Source organism: Zea mays, chromosome 4 (genome assembly GCF_902167145.1).
Source record: "Zea mays cultivar B73 chromosome 4, Zm-B73-REFERENCE-NAM-5.0, whole genome shotgun sequence".
Classification (NCBI taxonomy): Eukaryota; Viridiplantae; Streptophyta; class Magnoliopsida; order Poales; family Poaceae; genus Zea; species Zea mays.
The window spans coordinates 246,746,869-246,761,796 of record NC_050099.1 but is presented as its reverse complement, the minus strand read 5'-3'; the positions used below and the strand labels follow the sequence as shown (position 1 = coordinate 246,761,796).

The window sequence follows — 14,928 nt, the reverse complement described above, 5'->3', positions numbered from 1 at the left end:
CTTGACCCGCTCATTTCAATACTCTGTATACTTTAAGAGCATCTCCAACAATACCTCAAATCAATGCACTATCTCGAAATATAGGGCCAAACTCATAAAAAACAGCTCCACAATGTTTTTTACAATTTTCTATCAAAATATGCTACACATCATATTAGTGGTCTATCCTTGTTTATGTACCATCCTAACATTTTCTTTCCTAATAATGTAATTTACTTTCTAAAATACATGATTTCAGGCTTAATCGTTGAAGCTCAATTTGTTTTTAGTGCCCTAATCACTCTAAAAGATGTACTTTCTCTGTTCTTAAATATTTGTCGCCCTCTAGTTTATTTTCACACTAAACTGCGACAAAAAAGAGGAAGGGAGTAGTATTTTAATTTTTGGTTCACATTATTGAAGATGCTCTAATATTTTTAAAATAACTAATTTTTTATGTATATGTAAACGTTAGATATAGTGTATATCTAAATATTTATAATTTACTTTCGAGACAAGATAGACATTGGGCTCCTTTCTAAATCTGTAGTATCTCGTTTCAAGAAATCACCGTCAAATCAAATCAAATCTAATGTAACAAATATATGGACATAAATATTTTTTATTTCTATAATCTTATTATACTCAATCAAATAATGAAGTTTTAGAGTAAGAGTATATTTTCTTTCTGTTGACACGACAAACAACATGCTACTGATAAAGAATCACAGAAACCATAGTAACACAGCAAGTAGTACTACTCGAGTAGTATAAAAAAAATAGACAACATGGAGTTCACCAATCACGAGGAGGAGCACGAGGGCCATTCACGCCCGTGTATACCGGATCGAACCGTGTCCATTGCCACCGGCCCCACCCGTCATAAAGCACAGAAAACCAACCCAACCAACAGCGCCGCTGCCTGCCATCCCCTCCCCCGACCTCCCCTGCCATGCTGGCCCACGCCACACGTGAGACTCCCAACCAGGGCCCACCTCGCCCTAGGTGCTGGTGCTTCTGCCGCTGCCGACCACACCGCATCCGACCCTCCGCCCACGTCTCCAGAGCCATCTCGGCCGTCCGATCCTCCCGCGCCTTCCTCGTATGCGCCGCCCTCCTCTATATAAAGTACGCGTTGGCACGAAGCGAGCAGATAAGATCGAGCAGCGAGAGACGGGCAGGGGAGAGGGAAAAAAAAATCTAACCCTAGCATCCGCAGCGCTAGGGTTCGGGGGTTGCGATGGCGGCGGCGGCGAGACAGCGGGGGACGGTGAAGTGGTTCAACGACACCAAGGGCTTCGGGTTCATCTCCCCCGAGGACGGCAGCGAAGATCTCTTCGTGCACCAGTCGTCGATCAAGTCGGAGGGCTTCCGCTCGCTCGCGGAGGGCGAGGAGGTGGAGTTTTCCGTCTCGGAGGGTGACGACGGCCGCACTAAGGCCGTCGACGTGACCGGCCCCGACGGATCCTTCGTCAGGGGCGGCGGAGGCGGAGGAGGAGGCGGCGGCGGCTACGGCTCCCGCGGCGGTGGCGGATCTGGCGGCGGCGGTCGCAGCTACGGTGGTAGCTGGGGCGGCGGCCGGAGATCCGGCGGCGGGGGCGGTCCCGGCGCGTGCTACAAGTGCGGCGAGCCCGGCCACATGGCAAGGGACTGCCCTAGCGCCGACGGCGGAGGCGGCTACGGCGGAGGCGGCTACGGCGGCGGCGGCTACGGAGGAGGAGGCGGCGGCGGCGGTGGCTGCTTCAAGTGTGGCGAGCCTGGCCACATGGCCAGGGACTGCTCCAGCGGCGGCGGCGGCTACGGCGGTGGCGGCGGCGGCGGTGGAGGCGGCTGCTACAACTGCGGCCAGGCCGGCCACATGGCCAGGGACTGCCCCAGCGGTGGCGGCGGTGGCGGAGGGAGGTTCGGCGGCGGCGGCGGGGGTGGCGGCGACCGCTCCTGCTACAACTGCGGCGAGGCCGGCCACATCGCCCGCGACTGCCCCACGTGAGGTGTGTCCGCGTCCGTCCGTCCAGCCAGATCAGATCGGATCGCTCCACCACCTGCTGGTCTGATGGCGCCGCCCCCTTCTAGATCTCGCTTAAAAAACACCCCCCTCTCGCTGTGTGTCGGAGTACCGCTTTAGTTTTGCCGATCCGGGCACGAGTGCCCGCTGCCTCTTTCCTCTCATGCGTAAGAGGATCCCGTCCGCCGTTTTCAGATTTCGTTCGGTTCGTAGAAGAACTCTCAAGTTAAGTTAAGTTATCATGGTGTGTGCTTGGTCGTTGTTCGTCGTCGTCGTTAAGGTTTTAAGAGATGATTTGGTCCTGTGTTGCCGAGGGGAAGTCGAATCTGCTTTTTTCTTTTTTTGTGGTTTGTTCCACCAGACTGAGGAAGGAGATGAGATGATTATTCTCCCAGATTATAATCCTGCCTGCTTGTGCTTGATTTGGTTACCACATATGCCTTCACCACTACCGCTCGATTTGATTTGATTATGCGCAACGCACGGGCGGTTCTTGTGATATTGCGGTGGGTGGTTGGTTAGATCACACGGCCCGTTGTTTGGTACGGAATGGAATTGCTGGCACCTACCAGTAGTACACAACTACACGTCTGCCTGTTGTTTTGTTGTGGATGGATGTGGTGATGATGATAATGATGATGGCATGATGCTTTCCAGCGAGTGATTTGTTTCTGTGCAACACAGAGAAAGGAGGAAAGCTTTTCTGCTGCTGCGGGGCGTGGGAATGTGGGTGACACTGGTGTCAGTCCCCCCTGCTGCTACCTGTTTTTCTCAAACCATGTGTGCCATTGGCCCTGCTCCTGCTAATAATCCGTATTAGTACCACTAATTGTCATCCTTCGTCTGATTCGTCCTGCCAAGGAGCAGGAAGTACGCACTAATCTGGGCCTCATGCCGCAGCAATCAGCATCTGCCAATATAGTCATGTTCTAACCGCTTTTGAGGAGAAAAATTTAGCACTCATCATGTTCTAGCTGCTTTGAGAACAGAGACGCACTCGCATCTAAGCTGGCTGTGGTCTGCTTAAGCGTTAAGCCCAGCAGATCTAAAAAGATTTAGCTTTGATTCCGGCATGGCTGAGAAGGATTTATACTACTTGGCAGCTTGCACCCCCCCTGCTTTGACAGGGTATCCTGCTGCCTGTAGTGGATGGACGAATACTGGTAGCCTGTGGTACGGTTTATATATAAAAGAAAGTTCTGGAGTGGTTCAGATGCCTAGCTATCCTGTCCTGTGGACACTTTTTATGCTGCGCGTAATCAGGTTTTTTTTTGGTGCGGGGACACTTTTTATGCTGCGCGTAATCAGATCAGGGTTTTTCTTTTTCGTGTACTGCACTCTAGTACGACGCTGTTGGCAGGCAGTGCGAGGTGGCGAACTCTGCGACAATTTCAGAGTTGTTTTCTAGGCCAAGTAGGCTGCAGGCAGCGTACTTGTTTGGGTTCTTGTAGAATTATTACCTGGTATAAGATTAACAACCCAGCATTTGTTCTGTTTGATGCCAAGCTAATGGTGTGTAGCCAGAGCTTATTTGCCGCCTGACAAACAACTGTAGGCATTTGGTTTCAAACTGTATGATAAATGAAATGTTATACTATTGGCAATGCTAAGGGCGTGTTCGGCTGGCTACAAGCCGACACTGTTGCAGCTGTTTGGACTGCTGCAGCTGCAATCCATAGAGAGAAAAATACTGTAGAAGCCGCAGCCGCAGCCGGATTGCAGCCGCAGCAAGCCGCAGCGAACAAGCTGTAAGCCTTCAGTCTGTTTGCACCCAATAGTAAGTGGTTAACACATCAGTTAATTTTAGCTAGCTTCCTATTTTTTTCTTGAAACTATCTTTTTTTTAAAAGAGAGCCTAGCACATCTAAATTTAATACTCTGTTCTAAATTATAATTCGTTTGCCTGGCTTGTTTTATCTTACAGCTAACAATTAGTTCATTACTTGGCTCAGCCTAGCTAGCTAACAATTAGTTCATTACCTGGCTCAGCCTAGCTAGCTAACAATTAGTTCATTACCTGGCTCAACCTAGCTAGCTAACAATTAGTTCATTACCTGGCTCAACCTAATGCATTAGCCAGTTAACTATTAGATCGAGCCATTTCAAACGAGACTATAACAGGGCCGGTCCTGAGGGCGGGCAACTGGAGCGGCTGCACCGGGCCCCAAAATTTCAGGGGCCCAACCCAGGTATACATACAGTGTATATACGTATTATGGCCAGGTCTAGGTAAAATTAATCTAATTAGGTCCATGTCGATTAAACTGTCTCGACACCACGGTAATTGGAATAAAAAAATCCCTAATCACCGCCGCAAAACGCACGCGAAAGCCTTGCTCTTGCGCGATTGTGCCCTGCGCTTGCCGCCCTTGCCATCTTCTTACCGGTCCCAGGCCCGTTGTGCTGCCTGTTCACGGAATCACAGCACAGGTCACGGCTTCAACTGCTAAGTTTACCTGAAAGTCCAATGTCTTCTATGGAGATCTTTGAGTATGTTCGGCAAATGGATTCGTATCCAATGATTTCAATCGCTTACCGGATATTATTTATTGTGCTTGTAACTGTTGCATCAGCTGAGAGAAGCTTTTCAAAGTTGAAATTGTTGAAGAACTATTTAAGGTCAACAATGTCTCAAGAACGGCTCAACGGATTGGCCACTTTATGTATTGAGAAAAATTATTGGACAAGGTTGATAGCAACACTATTATCAACGACTTCGCATCAAGAAATGTTAGAAGAAATTTTTGAGGTAATATGTAAACATATTTGAATTTATTTTGATATATTTGAGTTTTTTATCATCTAAAAAAATTGTCGATGTACTTAGAAGAAAGTAAAAAAATTATAGATGAAGCTTTAAAGGCCCCAAATTTTGGTTTCGCCCCGGGTCGCTAAAATCTCAGGACCGGCCCTGGACTATAATAACTATGACAAAATAGGAGTAACTGGACCTCTTTAGGTGGGGCCCACCATTTGATAAGGATGTTACTCTCTACCCTCTTGTGCTTTAAAAGAAAAGAATAGAGCAACATAGAAACGGGCTGCTGCCGCCGCCGCCGCCTACACTCCTTGCACTTGCGTTCAAATCATGGCACCTAAGTTCGCACTCTTTACGCTCTTAGTTTCACTTGCTAGCTCATTTATCGTTTGAGTATGTAAGCTCTGTTCATACTTGCAGCTACATATCTGCCACATAGATGATGTAGCGTATTACATCCCGACAATCTAAACCTATCTATATAGAACATGTGTGTACTTCCATTTCACCGCTCTATTGCAGCAATCCTAGGCATATGCCCCTCTAATTCTCTCTGGCACCCTTGGTACTAGGGTATCGTATGACAATGATAGGTTTGCATAAAATTTAACAATCACTAGTCTTATTAAAAAACCGCCTTGTTGAACCAGTGATTTTTATCGATTCAAATACAAGAGTGGTCTTTTAAGTGAACTAAAATTAGGCTCTGGTTCGATATTTTAATGATTTAATCATTAGCTAAGGTCTGGTAAGGTCCAATCCTAATTATTATGCCTGGAAGATAATGCATCCGTGGATGTAGTTAGAAACCAACTGTTGGGCACCCAGGAATGGAATGCCAAGAGAAAGCCCAAGAAACCCCTTAAAACGATCATCGGCCAAGTCCTTGACGAGCACCCTCACGAGGCGGAGTAGACGACCAAGTCCCTGATCGAGCAAGCGAGGCGCGACAAGTCCTTGTCGAGCAACCTCGCGAGACGAAGCAGACGACCAAGTCCTCGTCGAACAACCTCGCGATACGAAGCAGACGACTAAGTCCTTGCCGAGCAACCTCGTGAGGCGGGGTGGACAACTAAGTCCCTGTTGAGCAACCTCGCGAGGCGAGGCAGATGACCAAGTCCTTGTCGAGCAAACTCATGAGGCGAGACGGAGTGAACATCCAACTTATTGACGAGCAACCCCGCTAGGTGGGGCAAGCAGCCAGGTCCCGTATCGATCTAACCGGCATAAGAGAAGGGTTGGCCCAATGCTACAGGCTCGCGTCATCAACAAACCACGGCTGGGCCTCGGGTACAGTGTCAAAGGGTTCCTGTCGAACATCAAACGATACATCGTTACATACTGTCCCAGGTAAACCCCCACTGATGTATGGGGCCAGTTAACCCAGACGTAGGGACCTCAGCGTCGAAGCCTCTACAGTGACCGTATACCGGAAGGGACGCGATAGATGCACCATACCAGTGTATGCCTATGCATACAGGTAAGTGACGCATGTCCATGACGAAGGGTGAGGCTGTGCTACGCACTGTCGCACCATAGGGGGCTGACCCACGGGACCCGTCACACACTACCACGAAGGTGTTAGCAGAGGACTCTGTACAGGGTTCCATACGACGAATGTGCAAGATGATACGCCATACCATGAGTACCGCTACACATGACCCTACGAACTTCGTCAGGAGCACTATGTCAGACCAGGGCAATAGATCGCCATCATACCTGTAGAGAACAAGTCGCCTCTGTAAGGTCCTATTGTTGAGCTATAAAAGGGCAGGCTCTCCTTTTTCTTATACATGGGCACAAAAGTTGTAACATATCTCATTGCAATACTACGATCAGCACTAAACTGGACTATGGCTCCGGGCCTCTGGTCTAGACCAGTATAACTCTGTGTCCCAAGTTCATCGTTCGAGTCCTAGTGATTCACCATTCGAAATGAGTCTGCGCTAGCATACCCCACCGAACATAAATCTATTGTCCCCCGTTTTCGAAACCATGACATCAACCCTATTTGGTGATTTTTTATAACAAATAAGGAAATACATATGTAAGCTAGACCTGATCATGGGCCACCCGCCCCGCCTCGCCCAAAAAAACTAGCCCGATCCGACCCGACCAATGCAACGAGCGTGTACGGGCCATATTTTTTGACCCGCAATAATTCACTAGCCGGGTATGGGCTGTGATTTTTGACCCAAAACCCGACTCAAAGCTGAAAACCTGACCCAGCCCGAAAAAACCCGACTCGACATGTCAAACATGGAGGCACGGGCCGACCCGACTCGACACTAGGCACGGGTCGGGTACAGGCCATGATAAATGGCTCACGACCCGACCTTTGAACATATCTAATGTAATCCGATCAAGACTACATAAACTCCACGTCTTGGACTATATAAGGAGGAGTGGAGAGCCCTATATTGGTCTTATATCCTAAGGTATTTCCTCAGAATTAATGTTGCATATGCAATTAGTCATCATTAGGCTGTCCGCAGTGACGTGCGCTAAACAAAACGCTACGAACATACAGCTACACATCCAGTAAAAAACTGCTGCAGCGGATGACCCTACCAGCCACGCAAAGCATACGGAAGGCACGATGAACGCTACCTGTAGAGTTCGTCCCTTTTTACTCTAAAGCTGTCCTTTTTGTCTCTGACGTGATTGGATGGCATGGGATGTGGCTGTATATGCTATGGTGATGGTGAAAATAAATGATATAATATGTGGTAGTTGGTATAGGGTTGAGATATAGAGTAAATATGATTGCGAAGAATTACGGTATAGAGTAGAGAATCTTGCTGACAGGGACAAGATATTCCATTTAGAGTAGAAATTTAGAGTTGTATGAGTGCGGATAGCCTTAGCACCTTGTAAACTCAAGTCTATACCAACACACCATACCCATGCATGCAGCTCTACCTGCAGAGTTGATGCCCGTACAGCTCTACCTCCTTCCGGTTTATTTTATTGCTATAGCGTTGATGCCCGTACAGCTCTACCTGTATAGTTCTGGATGTATGACTGCAAAATAGCGCAGGTGATAGCGTCCGCCGTTGCACCCTTTTCTTACTGCATGTGTGACTGCATGTGTATAGCGTATCTTTTACGGCTCGCGACTGTGCCCAGGTGCTACTCCGACCCCGATCTCGTCTCTACCGCAGCGCAGGCCGCCGCTGCAGCCGAAGCGTGCGCGGGCTCACCATTTTCTGATTCGCCCACCCCCGCGCCAAGCAAGCAAGCAAGCAGTGCTGGACAGGACTGGATCGGGGGCAGGGAGGGACCGGCCCTGCCGGCTGGTGGTCGCTTTCACTCTGCCAGGTGCCAGCTCGCTCGCGCCGGCCATGTGCCGGTACCTGAGGCCACGGCACCGGCCACCGTCCTGGCGTGGCGTCCTCCACCCCACGGGCGCTGGCAGAGCCATCCGGACACGACAGCGACCGGCCGGCCGGTCTCCTCGACCGTCTCTCTCTCTATCTCTCTCTCATCTGCGCAGTGCTCCGGCCATGAGCCATTATTGCTCCCGCGACCTGGCGACGCTGTCCCCTCCCGACTCCCGGCCTCTCATCTGCTCTGTTCTGCTCTGCTGCCAGTGCCGTGTCGTCGTCTTGCGCTGCGGTGGCCGGTGGCCGGTGCGTGCCTGTGCTTCGTGAGCATCCCTATCCTTTCCAGGCACAGAGAGAGAGAGAGAGGGGGGCAGCTGATCGGTCGGGCAGAGCAAGGGTGTCTTTTGACCGTTCGTCGACCGCCGTCCTCTCGTCTCGTCGGGCGGGACGGGAGCACAAGCACACCACACCACACAACTTGGCTGGCTGCGTGCGTTTGGCTGTGTAGCCGACTAGCCGCCAAGTGGATGGATGGGCGGGTGGCGTTTGGGAGAGACGATTCCATTCCCTCCTACACAGTGAACCAGCTGCTCCTAGGCTCCTAGCAGCAGCAGCTAGCAGAAAAGACGACGACGACGATACCACGCAATCGCGCATCCGTGGATGGACGGTGGAACGGTGACGAACCAAAGGGCAATTAAAAAGGCGATGGCATCTGATCTCCGAACCCAAATGGATGGATGGATGGATGGCACATCAGGTTCTCTTCTACTACTATACTGTACTGTACTTTGGTTGGTTCCCCAATATAATAAAATAAAATAAATAAAACGCAGCAAGCACGTCACTGCCCCCCTGCCCCAGCACCAGGCCGCTCCGATCCCCTCCCGCAGCACGGCAGGCGTGGCCTGTCCCTGTCCTTGGCGGAGACACAGTGACCGATCACGATGGAGCTGACGTGACGATGGGCGGGGGGAAAATGGTGCTCGGCGCCGGCGGGATGCAAAGGTGTGGTGTGGTATACTGGTATGGATAGGAATAGATATCCACTGAACAAAAGTTAATGTGTGTCACATCCAATATTTAAATAATAATTACAGCTACAAATACAATACTCCCTCCATTTCTTTTTATTTGTCGCTGGATAGTGCAATTTTACACTATCCAGCGACAAATAAAAAGAAACGGAGGGAATATTAATTACTCTCTATATTAAAATAAAAATTGTTTAGGACATAATTATGCATACTAAAAAGTGATTAATTAGGATGATATTTGTCATGTTTGTCTATATTAAATAGCACCGTGGATGTGTAAGGCTGTGCGCAGCGGTCACCGCTAGCGATCCCCCTCCCCTTGCATGCCGTCTGTAGGGGGCACCCTACGGCCGCAGCGGTGCCCCCTACAGCACCCCCTACGCGTCGGCACCCTTCTCTCTCCCCCTAGATCTAGCGTGTCACTGTTCATCACCCTAAACACTGTGCTGTGGGTCCACGAGTAATTGTTAGTAGATAAAAAATTGATAGTTGATATAGAAAATGATATTTTATAGTTGTAGTGGGGTATAGGGGAGTATTTAGGGGGAACCGCTGCGGAAGATGAAAAAATAAGGGGGAAAATAGAGGGGAAAGTGATATAGGGGAAAAAATTTAGGGGTAACGATTGCGGATAGCCTAATAGACACAAAAACAATGTGTCTTGATTGGTTATGGCAAACCGTTCATGGCGGCAGGGCCACGAGGGATTCCCTTTGTTCATTTTTTTTTGCGGTGTGCTGCGTAGGAAACCAAGAGTTGGAGGGAATATAGCCGTCCAAAATAGAGTAATATCATCCAAAATGACTTGCTTTGCTAATCTCCAGCTACCCCTCAGGAACGACTTCTGTTTCAGCATGGAGGGAGTATAGTTTAATTGTAAAAACTAATTACATAGACGAAACACGACTGAAAAGCCAGACAAGTTTATTAAACCTATATTATATTTAGTACTCATAATTGATATTCAAACATCTAACATGGCACACACTAAACTTTATTTAGAGGACCCAAATGTTTGATATGGAGTATGTTTGTTTCGGCTTTTTTCTTACGAGTCTCTCTGAGAATGAGACTCTAACCGTCAGAAAAATCTGAGTATCGTGGGGATTATGTGCGGAGTAATATAAAGTGGTCCATAGGGTTTAAGATCTAGAAAGTGACTGGCTCGACCTATTCTATATGCACGTTGATTTTTGACGTTTCCACTGATTTTTTTATTAAAACAGACTGAAAAGCTGACGTTTGGCCGTCCGCAACAGCTTTGGCTAGAAGCTGGAAATATGCCAAAACAAACACCCCATAGACAGATGTCGCCACTGCCATGCCATAGATAGACAATACCACAACGTTACAAATCTCGCTCGAGATTCACTGAATTTCGACGTTTTCTCGTTTTCGGTAGTATACAATAATGAAATATTCGTTTAAAAATATAAAAGTCAAATTTTGGAAAAAAACTAAAACTTTGAACTGTACAAACAAAAATGTAAACCATCCCCCATATAGACAGATGTCGTCATCCGCCCCTGCCATGTCATAGAGACGTGTGTGATTGTTTTGTCAACCGGAAGCCACTCTCCTTTCATGTTGTTAGTTACAGGTAGGGTTAGATATCGAACTAGTTTAGCTTGACTCGACTGTTGTTAGTTACAGGTAGGGTTAGATATCGAACTAGCTTAGCTAGACTCGACTGGAAGCCACTCTCCTCTCGTGCTGTTGGTCACACGCACAGGCTCACAGCGTGTGTTGCTTGGTCCGTGATAGTCAACTTCACTAGGGCATCTGGGAAATGGTAGGAAAAAACACTAGTAGGAGGTCGTATGTGGCATTTGGATAGCGGGTGAAAAGGAGGAAAATAGTGTATAAAATAGAGGAAGCATGTTATCAACATAAGGAGGTATGAGCTGTTGACCTGTTGTGGATCTAAACGGAAGATTGGGTATCTATGCCGTGGTTTGGTCAGCATGGGTTGGCACTAGAACAGTGAAAACCACTCAATAAAATAGAGGAAACATGTTATGAGGAGGTATGACCTGTTGTGGATCGAGAAAAAAGATTGGAGATGGATGTCGGGGTTTGGTCAGTATAGGTTGGGACTACAACGGTGGAAACCACCTGATAAAATAGAGGAAGCATGTTATCAGGAGGTATGAGTTGTCGTGGACCGGGAAAAAAGATTGGGGATCGATGTTGTGGTTTGGTTCGTATGGGCTGAGATCTAGGCCATACGAGGAGGACCCTACGCCATCGTGGACCGTCCGACTCGACGCGGGAAAGAATCTGCTTCTGTCGCCAGTGAAAGTCGCCTAGATGGGGGTGAATAGGGCGAATCTGAAATTTATATACTTAAGCACAACTACAAGCCGAGTTAGCGTTAGAAATATAAACGAGTCCGAGAGAGAGGGCGAAAAACAAATCATGAGCAAATAAAGCGTGAGAGACAAGGATTAGTTTTACCGAGGTTCGGTTCTTGCAAACCTACTCCCCGTTGAGGTGGTCACAAAGACCGGGTCTCTTTCAACCCTTTCCCTCTCTCAAACGGTCACTAAAACCGAGTGAGCTTCTCTTCTCAATCAAACGGAACACAAAGTTCCCGCAAGGACCACCACACAATTGGTGTCTCTTGCCTCGGTTACAATTGAGTTGATCACAAGAAGAATGAGAAAGCAAAGAAGCAATCCAAGCGCAAGAGCTCAAATGAACACAAATGTCGCTCTCTCTAGTCACTATTTGATTTGGAGTGATTCCGGACTTGAGAGAGGATTTGATCTCTTTGGTTGTGTCTAGAATTGAATCCTATAGCTCTTGTAATGTGTTGAAGGTGGAAAACTTGGATGCCATTGAATGTGGGGTGGTTGGGGTATTGAAAAGGAAATGTGCCCTTGGGCCATTTCTATAAGATTTTGGTGATTAAGTGCCCAACACACATTAAGGGAATGAGTATATGCCAAAGGGTGGACAAAGTGCAAATCAATACAAAGGTATGATTCTAGACTTAGTACATTAGTTTTTGTGTACTAACATATTTGTCTAAGTGCTAGAATCAGAGAAAAGACAATTGGAAAAGACTTGGCTCGAGCAGCCAAGACTCTGCTAAGTCTGGGTGCACCGGACTGTCCGGTGGTGCACCAGACTGTCCGGTGGTGCACCGGACAATGTCCGGTGCGCCAGGCTGGCTCTGGTGAAAAGGCCACTCTCGGGAATTCATCGGCGGCGTACGGCTAAAATTCACCGGACTGTCCGGTGAGCCAACGGTCGGCCGAGCCAACGGTCGGCCGCGCAATCCGCGCGTGACGCGTGGCCGGGCCAACGGTCTGAAGGGGGCACCGGACTGTCCGGTGTGCACCGGACAGTGTCCGGTGCGCCAACGGCTCCAAATCGCCAACGGTCGGCTGCGCCAAAACAGGAAAGAAATCCGCACCGGACAGTGTCCGGTGGTGCACTGGACTGTCCGGTGCGCTAGTCGACAGAAGACAAGAATTACCTTCCTGGAATGCTCTCAACGGCTCCTAGCTGCCTTGGGGCTATAAAAGGGACCCCTAGACGCATGGAGGAAGACACTAAGCACACTTTGAGCATTCTTGATCATTCACACTTCGTTCTTGCGCACTCGTTTGACATTCTTAGTGATTTGAGCTCCGTTCTAGTGAGAACTTGAGATATTCATCTGAGCTCAAGTCTTGGCCGTGTGTGTGTGCGTATTGCTGTGGACTTGTGTGTGTTGCTCATCCCATCCTTACTTCCGTGCTCATTTGTGATCATCTTTTGTAAGGGCGAGAGACTCCAAGTTGTGGAGATTCCTCGCAAACGGGATATAGTAAAAGGAAGAGAAATACCGTGGTATTCAGGTGGGTCTTTGGACCGCTTGAGAGGGGTTGATTGCAACCCTCGTCCGTTGGGACGCCACAACGTGGACTAGGCAAGTGTTGAACTTGGCCGAACCACGGGATAAACCACTGTGTCTATCTGTGATTGATCTTCTTGTGGTTATCGTGTCTTGCAAAGACTCTTATATAGCCACTTGACATTCTTGTGCTAACTCCTAATCAAGTTTTGTGGTATTAAGTTTCAAGTTTTTACAGGATCACCTATTCACCCCCCCTCTAGGTGCTCTCAATTGGTATCAGAGCCGTTCTCTTCAAGAAAGGGACTAATCCCCCGAAGAGATGGATCCTAAGGGAAAGGGATGATGGTCAACGACAATGAGAAGGATTCCATCTTCAATGAGCCAAGGGACGACAAAGTCAATGACTCCAGCTAGAGTCAAAAGAAGAAAGATGGAAAGAAGAAGAGGTGCATCAGGAAGGTTGTCTACTACGACAGCGACGAATCTTCCTCTTCTCAAAAGGACGATGAATACAAGGAGAAAAAGAAAACGGTTAACTCGAACTTTTCTTTTGATTACTCTCGTATTCCGCATAATTCAAATGCTCATTTGCTTTCCATTCCACTTGGTAAACCCCCACACTTTGATGGAGAGGACTACGGATTTTGGAGTCACAAAATGCGTAGCCACTTGTTTTCTCTTCATCCAAGTATATGGGAGATAGTAGAAAATGGGATGCAATTTGACAGTTCCGATAACTCCATGTTTATCAATGAACAAATCCATAAAAATGCACAAGCTACTACTGTTCTTTTAGCATCCTTGTGTAGGGAAGAGTACAATAAGGTGAGCGGCTTGGACAACGCCAAACAGATCTAGGACACCCTCAAGATCTCGCATGAGGGAAATGACGTCACCATGCTCACCAAGATGGAGTTGGTGGAAGGCGAACTAGGAAGGTTCGCAATGATCAGGGGGGAAGAGCCAATCCAAACGTACAACAGGCTCAAGACCCTCGTCAACAAAATAAGGAGCTATGGAAGCACGCGATGGACGGACCATGACGTCGTCCGACTTATGCTAAGGTCCTTCACCGTCCTTGATCCTCATCTTATTAACTCTATTCATGAGAATCCTAGGCACATCAAGATGACGCCCGAAGAAATACTTAGGAAGTTTGTGAGCGGGTGGATGATGATCAAGGAGGCAAGATACGTTGATGATGCGTTGAATGGCCCAATCCACAAGCCTCAAACCGTTGCTCTCAAAGCAACAAGGAGCAGGGAGGCGCTACCTAGCAAGGTGGCGCAAGTTGAGGCGGCCGGACTTAACGAGGAAGAAATGACCCTCATCATCAAGCGTTTCAAGACGGCGCTCAAAGGTCGCAAGGAGCATCCCAACAAGAGCAAGACGAAGGGGAAGCGCTCCTGCTTCAAGTGTGGTAAGATTGGTCACTTTATTGCTAACTGTCCCGATAATGATAGTGAACAGGAACAAGGGAAGAGCGGAAAGTGGGAAAAGAAGAAGACCTACAAAAAGGCAAAGGGCGAGGCACACCTTGGAAAGGAGTGGGATTCGGATTGCTCCTCGTCCGACTCCGACAATGAAGGACTCGCCGCCTCAGCCTTCAACAAGTCGGCCCTCTTCTCCAACGAGCATCACACATGCCTCATGGCAAAGGAGAAGAAGGTAAATACTAGAAGTACTATTACGTATGCTTCTTCAAGTGATGATGAGTCTAGTGATGATGAAATAGACTATGCATGTTTATTCAAAAGATTAGATAGAACTAAAATTGATAAGATCAATGAATTGATTGATGCTTTGAATGACAAGAATAGACTTTTAGAAAAGCAAGAAGATCTTTTATATGAAGAGCATGATAAATTTGTAAGTGCACAAAATTCTCTTGCTTTAGAAGTTAAAAGAAATGAAATGCTTTCATATGAATTGTCTACATGCCATGAATCCATTTCTAGCTTAAGGAGTATCAATGA

At 47.9% G+C, this 14,928-nt stretch overlaps 1 protein-coding gene across 1 annotated transcript; it reads left to right on the top strand.

Annotated features, from left to right (window-relative positions):
• Positions 1-1,149: 1,149 nt before the first annotated feature.
• On the top strand, positions 1,150-2,415 carry LOC100857032 (Cold shock protein 2). The gene has a single exon (NM_001347942.1). It carries the CDS (start codon positions 1,220-1,222, stop codon positions 1,967-1,969), a length of 750 nt encoding a protein of 249 aa, NP_001334871.1. The 5' UTR covers positions 1,150-1,219; the 3' UTR covers positions 1,970-2,415.
• Positions 2,416-14,928: the final 12,513 nt, after the last annotated feature.